The sequence below is a fragment of the Micromesistius poutassou genome, assembly GCF_964030765.1.
Source record: "Micromesistius poutassou genome assembly, chromosome: 11".
NCBI lineage: Eukaryota > Metazoa > Chordata > Actinopteri > Gadiformes > Gadidae > Micromesistius > Micromesistius poutassou.
Genome location: NC_140281.1, coordinates 8,903,062 through 8,910,561, shown reverse-complemented (window position 1 = coordinate 8,910,561; position 7,500 = coordinate 8,903,062). Strand labels below are relative to the sequence as shown.

Here is a 7,500-nt window from a genome sequence, read left to right as displayed (position 1 = left end):
TGTGTGTGTTTAGACCAGGAGGCAGGAGACGGCAGCACCAGTAGTGTTGGAGCCCAGGGCTTCTCCATAAGAGCTTCTCCCAAGACCACCCCGCGGTGAGTACACACACACACACAGATGCTCTGCTCTCTCCCTCGCGAGCGAGCCCCTATTTACATTCCACACTGCCCCCCACCCTCCAACACCCCTTACACTCGTCTTTTCCCCTCGGCTGGCCCCTCATTTCCACACACACACACACACACACACACACACACACACACACACACACACACACACACACACACACACACACACACACACACACACACACACACACACACACACACACACACACACACACACACACACACACACACACACCTCTCTCTCTCTCTCTGCCTCTCTCACCCCTAAAGGCGATCTCCTAGCTCGCCCCGACCATGAGTTGTGTTTTGGGATGTGGAAATCGTCCACTGTGCTTTGATCTTTCTTCCTCGCTCGCTTTTAAAACCTTGTTGATTGCCATGGAATGACATGCCACGGAAGTCTGATGGTTGCAACACCAGCCTCCCCCAAACCTCCATCTACCTCCTGCCCACTCTCTCACACGCACAAAAACACACATGCACATCCCATTTCTCTCTGGGAACTTTTGTGGATCTGTGAAGATGGGAATAATTGACGATGCCTTCAGCGTATGTTGGTTCAGTTTAAGATGGTTGGTTATGTATTTTATTATGCTGCGTCTTTGTCTTGTTTTCCAACTGGAGTAACATTTAATGAAAATAGACTACTTTTATAAAAAGAACTATAGTAATAACTGGAAGAAAATATTTTGTAGAGTGGAAATTCCTAGAGCAGGTGTAATGGAATAATAACCTAGTGGGAAAGTAGAAATAGGAAAAAATGACCCCCCTACTGGTTTTCCTTCTCACCTTTTCTCAAAAAAAATGCTTTATTTTAATATTACAGCAAAACAAAATGGGTAAAATGATGGGAGATTAAGTGTGTGGAACAGAAATCTGTTCAAATTCAGTCAATTTGTATTTCATAATTGCTTATATAGTATATTATATTCATTTTACAACACCATCCATGCCAAGTTTATTATAACTAGTCTCTATCACACACTCTCTCGCCAACCTTGCTCTATCTCCCTGTCTCAGTCTCTGTCTCTCACTCGCCCTCTCTCTCTCCCTCTGAAGTACTCATCCAGACAGGATGTCTTGCTGGCTACTTTTCATCAACGCCCACTGTAACAACAAATTGATGTCGTTTTATAGCCAGCAGTGTCTATGGTTGTCTGACATTTATGTTGGGTCGTTAATCTCCTCTTTGACCTCTCTTTTTCTCCCTGCCGTCTCTCATTTTCCCCATTGCTTCTCCCTCTTTCTCCTACCCTCACTCATTTTATCTCATGCTTGCTTTTTTCGTTCTGTTTTGTATTCTCTCTCTCTCTCTCTCTCTCTCTCTCTCTCTCTCTCTCTCTCTCTCTCTCTCTCTCAGCTCTCCCATTGGCGGCCTGCAGATCCGCTATGACCCGTCTGGGTCGGGCCTGGGCATGCTGGGGGCGGGGTGCGGTGGAGGTGGTGGTGGGGACGCACTGCCCCCGGTGGCCACCAGTATAGAGCAGCTCCTGGAGCGTCAGTGGAGCGATGGCCAGAACTTCCTCATGCAGCAGGAGGCGCAAGGAGACGGTGAGAGAGCAATTACACACTCACAGGCAAACACACGCATGTTAACGTAGCTGTAGGAGAAAATTAGCACAAACATACATTTCTGCATGTGCACGCACATGCAGTCGTATGTTGGTACACTCACATATGTGTAGACCTCAACCAGCTATTTTTTTTTCCAGAGATTCTCCTTTTTCTCAATGATTTAAATGGATTAAAATCCTGACTTAAACATCTTTGTTTCTGTATTTTTCCTTTTATATCATGTGTCTTTATTCTCTGATATGAGTCCTGTTTTTGGGCTGGCAGTAGTGCCCTATCTGAAGCCTGGATCGGGCACTGCTGCCCTCATTCTGAGGTCAAGTGACTTGGTTGAACAAGCAAGCCTGTGTGTGTCCGGGATGCGTTTTATATAGAAAGAGAAGCCCCTACCTCACTAGCTCCTCGAGGAAGGGTTTTATTAGCGTAACATTTATAAGTCCCAGGAGGGCAACAGTAGAACATCCATTCTGGCATCAACACAGGCCGTATCTCTCACTGTGTGCGTGTTTTATATATAGACTGTTGCTGTAGCTGTGTCACTCTCACTTACGCTCTTGTTAATATTTTTTCTCTCTCTTTCTATATCTCTCTTACTATGTCTGGCCCACCGTTCCTTTCTGTCACTCTCTGTTCTTCACTCTGTGTGCATCTTTCTCACTCTATATCTCTCTGTGTCTCTCTGTCTTTCTCGCTCTGTATCTCTCTGTCTCTCTCTTTCTCTCTCTATCTCTGGGTCTCGCTGTCTCTCTCTTTCTCGCTCTGTATCTCTGTCTCTCTCTTTCTCACGTTGTATGTCTGTGTCTCGGTGTCTCTCTCGCTCTTCCTCGCTGTATGTGTCTCTCACTCTTTCTCGCTCTGTATCTCTCTGGGTCTCTCTTTCTCACTCTGTGTGTGTGCCTTGGTGTCTCTCTCTCTCAGTGGTGGCCATGTTGAAGTCCCTGCACCAGTTGCAGGTGGAGAACAAGCGTCTGGAGGAGCAGATCAGGTCTCTGACCATCAAGAAGGAGAGGCTGCAGCTCCTCAGCGCACAGCTCTCCGTGCCTTTCACCCCCCACTCGGCGTCTTCTGGTACGCACACACACGCGCATGCACGTGACATGCTTGAGCACGTGCACACACACACACAGACTCTATTGCGCGATTCCAAGATTTAAAAAAAAAACATACACCTGCATACCACACGTTTACACTCAGTTCTAGTCAGGCATTCATAACTGTTTGAGTATACCGTTAAATAGAAATAAAGTACCATTAACACACTTTGCCACGCACACGTTGACAGCCAAGGCACACAGGGGGGTCCTAATGTAAATGAGTATTAATCTGTGTTCCAGACGTGAAGGGATCCCAGCTGGGGGGCGCTGATTCGTCTCTGCCCGTGGCAGCTCAGGTGAGGACAGCCCTGCCTTCCCCACCCTACCCCCCACCCAGCATCCAGTTAGGCTTCACTGTAAACAGGACGTCTCTCTGTGCGGGTCAACGAGGTTGCCGCATGGTCCCGTTCCCATAAGCAGGAGAGCGTTGAAAGAGAATGCCAAACGTTGGCGTGCCTAATGGTGAATGGTCGACAATCAGTTCAACAGCACATGACAGAAATGACACTGTGTCTCTGTCCCTCTCTTCTCTCTCTCGTTCCCTCTCCCCTTCTCTCTGTCTCTCTCCCCAACACTCGTTCTCTCTCTCTCTCTCTCTCTCTCTCTCTCTCTCTCTCTCTCTCTCTCTCTCTCTCTCGCTCTCTCTCTCCCTCCTTCTCTTACTCATTCATTCTTGTTCTTTCTTTCTCGTTCTTGTTCTCTCCTCTCTCTCGTTCTTGTTCTCTCTTTCTTTCTCTCTCTCGTTCCTGTTCTCTCTCTCATTCTCTGGTTCTTGTTCTCTCTTTCTCTCGTCCCTGTTCTCTCCCTCCCTCCCCAGGACAGCGCATCATGCGGCGGCCGTAGCAGCAATGGCTCCACCTCCTCTCTCTCCACGCCCCCCTCGGTCTCTCAGAGCCCGCCCCAGCTCAACGGCGTGGCCTCTGGTGCCACGGGGCTGATGGGAGCCCTGGGGGCGGGCCCGGTAGGCAGTCTAAACGGTGTGATCCAGACCCGGGAGGGGGGGCTCACCCCTCGCGTCGATGTGGGGCCCCTGAATTATCGACTGGGAAACCCCAGGTAAGCTGATGGGCGTCGGCCTTGCTGACTGATTAGTTTAGAGATGATCAAAGGTTGGATCCCACGTATATATCTGTGTCAGGGCACCATGTTGATCGGGCCCTTGCAAATACCACATTTTAGATATTGTTATCATTACCAAACTCCAAGTAAATCTGCTCACACTTGCCGGTTAGTGGACTGCCGTTTGCTCTGACATGATGGCATACCCGAATCTCTCCCAGAAGAATGCTTTATCACCAGTGGTTATTTAACCTCCTCTTTCCTCTCTCTGGGTGTTTTTGTGTGTTTTGAGTAAAGTTTGATGGTCGTTCCCTGTTCTTTGTGTTGCTTTCCTTTCTCTGCTTGCGTGCTGGGATCATAGCAGCTTGACCACTGCTAAGAACAGGTGAGTTTAGCATCAGCTCCGGCTTCCTCCTCTCCCTTTCTTCTGCGTCTCTAGTGCATTCGAAGATTAGATTACATAGGAATAGTGAATTTTACTTGCATGAAAGTTCCCCATTCTCATATCTATTTATCTCCTTTTACTTTGAAACACCGGATATATGTCTTTTTGTGGTCAGATGGTCCATACCCAAACTCACAAACTGAATCACATGCCACAGCTATCCATGTTTGAATTCTAGATTATCTTCAGTGGTCATTCAACTTCCTTCTGTGTAGTTTTATTCAGTGTGGTCATGTGACTTATTCAGTGTGGTCATAAGGCCACTGGTTTACTTCACCTCAGTGTGGTCATGTGACCTGTGGTGTACTTGCTCTTCAGTGTGGTCATGTGACCGCTGGTGTGTTGTTGTTCAATGTGGTCATGTGACCTGTGGTGTACTCCTCCTCAGTGTGGTCATGTGACCTGTGGTGTTCTCCTCTTCAGTGTGGTCATGTGACCTGTGGTGTTCTGTTCTTCAGTGTGGTCATGTGACCTGTGGTGTTCTGCTCTTCAGTGTGGTCATGTGACCTGTGGTGTTCTGCTCTTCAGTGTGGTCATGTGACCTGTGGTGTTCTGCTCTTCAGTGTGGTCATGTGACCTGTGGTGTTCTGCTCTTCAGTGTGGTCATGTGACCTGTGGTGTTCTGCTCTTCAGTGTGGTCATGTGACCGCTGTTGTTCTGCTCTTCAGTGTGGTCATGTGACCGCTGGTGTGTTGTTCAGTGTGGTCATGTGACTTGCCGCTGCATTGTTGTCCTCAGCTCGGCTCGTCACGGCCTGATGTCTGAGCAGCAGAGACTCCTGCTGCAGCATCATCAGCTCCAGCAACTGTTGAGCTCCCATCCAACAGCGGTAACACACGAACACACACAGTTCACTCAAAACAGGCCATTTTGCCCTGGACATCAACCTAGCCTCTCATCCATCCTCTGGTCTCCTCTCCTCTCTTTCTCTCTTCTCACTCCGTTTCTCTCTCCACACCCCTGTCTTCTCACTTCCCTCTCCTCTCTTACCCTCTCTTGTCACTCTCCCCTCCCCTGTACTCTCCTCTCGCCTCTCACCCCTGCTCCCTCCCTGCCCTCCTCCCCTCACCTTTCCCCCTCTCTTCTTACATTACCTCTCACCCATCTCCGCTCTCCTCCCCTCTCCCCCTTCTCTCCTCCCTGCAGGAGCAGCAGCAGGTGCTGCTCTACCAGCTCATGCAGCAGCAGCAGGACCTGCAGCAGATCCACGCCCAGATGCCCCTCTCCTCCTCCTCCTCCTCCTCCTCCTCCTCAGCTCAGCTGCCCGTCGGAAGCCTGCAGCCCGCCCCCCAGGGGGGCCCGGGCGCCATCACCTCCAACCCCTTCCTGGCGATGCAGCACGCGCACGCCGACGGCGGCCCGAAGCCGCGGCTGACCGCCGACAAGACGGAGAAGACATGACGGCGGAAGCCATGCCTCTTCTGATGTCTTTCGTTTTTTTTTTCTTTTTTCTTTTGTCGTGTTCATATTCTGTTTTCCTGCCCTATCCGCCGTCTCCTCTGAGACCCTGAATTGTTCTTTAACGTCCGGGTCTCTCTCGCTGATAAACTATATATCTCTCTCTTTCTATTTCTCTCTCTATCTCTCTCTCTCTCAGGGGCCTCCGCTAACTAGTTTAGTTATTTAGTGCACTCAGCCGCACAAGCCAGCACACTCAAGAAGACAAGCAAAAAACTTTGAAGCTCCCCGAAACACAAAGGTGACGGATGTATGTTCCAACATCTGTCCCCCCGCACCGCAGTTTTATTATGCTTTCAAAGGGGGTATAAAACGGACGCGAGGGTGGGGGGCGCGGGAGCTTTTGGAAATACCCCATGAGCTAGTGCTGTTACCTCTCTCCTTGTCTCCATTACTGACCGAGACAAGCCTCATATGGACACCACAGAAGCCTTGCATTGACTGTCTGCTTCACGGGCCAGATATACAGGGGGCTCATTCAAGGCAGCGGCAAAGGGGCGCGCATTGCGGCGGCATTCTTTGTTCAACAAGGCAGAATCATTGCGAGAAATTATGCAGAAACGGAGCCGTCGGTAGTCAACACTACAGCTGCTCTGTGCGGAAGGCATTGCGATGCATCTCCCTGATTAAGCCCCCTGCTGCACCTACCTCTAATGCAGGACCAGCCTATCGGGACCTAAGGGCTGCCGAGAGCGGCCAATCAGAATCCATAGCAATCAGGACTGGCCAATCAGGGTCCAAACCCCAAGTGCCTGAGGCCAAAGAAAGGAGGGGGCAGACTGGATTTATTTTCCTCGTACCTGTGTCTCCGTCACTCAACCCGTTCTCCGAGCGCTACTGGTAATTAAGCTGCGTTGCTACGGCAACAGAAAACAGAACACTTGGGTGTATCAAATAAAATGTGCCGTTCCTTTAAAAAAACAGGAAACACTTTTCTGCTGCATTCTAATGTCGGAGCCAACTTTGTTATGTGCTTTTCTATTTATTTGGAGTTTGTTTAACGGGCGTAAAATGGTATTTTAAATGCCCGCTGGTGTTGCAATTTTATGTTTTATACTACTGTGTTGAGTCCTTTTTTGTTGTTCCTCATTTATTCTCACACCTCACATTCGAACTTTGCTGTAAACCTTTGATTTACAAACCTAATGTAATGTGTTTGAAAGCCAGAAACTACTTGGGTTTGTCTGTAGGGGGTGAGACTGTAGATAGCTATTTGTGAACGGGTGTTGGGTGGGGTGGTGGGGATTTGAGTGGCACAGTTTTTACCTCGTTAAGTGTACATAGATATTTCTCATTGGCCCTCAGTGTACATAGAAGTGAATGTGATTGGCTGGTGTGAAGGACAGTCGATGAAGCCTCAGCTTGTGTGTGTGAATCTTAGGACCAGACGGATGAATTAATGGTGACTGGACACATAAAGTATTAATTTATTTTTATATGTGCAGGGACATTGTCTTTTTTTAAGTTTTGCACCATTTTCTTGATGAGAATTTGTTTTATACTCTTCATCATGTGGTCTTCTGAGCACATGTCTGGTTGATCCATTTGTTTTTGTTTTTTTACAAGTGAAAAATAATTTGGGGGGTTCTAATGTATTTGAAAACACCAAAATAAAGAAATGCTCTTGGTGAGGATCAAACTGTTTGTATATACATTTTTTTAATCATCTGGCACACACATACATTACTTAATATTGATACGACACGATAAAATGTGTATTATGGGATGCATCAGTAAGATACAA

The 7,500-nt window shown here is 48.3% G+C and overlaps 1 protein-coding gene across 2 annotated transcripts in view; it reads left to right on the top strand.

Annotated features, from left to right (window-relative positions):
• Positions 1-7,389, top strand: part of mllt10 (MLLT10 histone lysine methyltransferase DOT1L cofactor) — a 56,807-nt gene extending 49,418 nt beyond the window's left edge. The window contains exons 13-20 of one of the 2 annotated variants that reach the window (XM_084475422.1): positions 14-95; positions 1,489-1,679; positions 2,619-2,768; positions 3,035-3,090; positions 3,612-3,850; positions 4,215-4,238; positions 5,037-5,127; positions 5,445-7,389. In XM_084475422.1, the coding sequence (XP_084331548.1) occupies positions 14-95; positions 1,489-1,679; positions 2,619-2,768; positions 3,035-3,090; positions 3,612-3,850; positions 4,215-4,238; positions 5,037-5,127; positions 5,445-5,699 (1,088 nt within the window). In that variant the 3' untranslated portion in view covers positions 5,700-7,389. The remainder of the gene's footprint in view (positions 1-13; positions 96-1,488; positions 1,680-2,618; positions 2,769-3,034; positions 3,091-3,611; positions 3,851-4,214; positions 4,239-5,036; positions 5,128-5,444) is intronic. The other variant, XM_084475423.1, reaches the window with a different exon arrangement.
• The last annotated feature ends 111 nt before the right edge of the window (positions 7,390-7,500 follow it).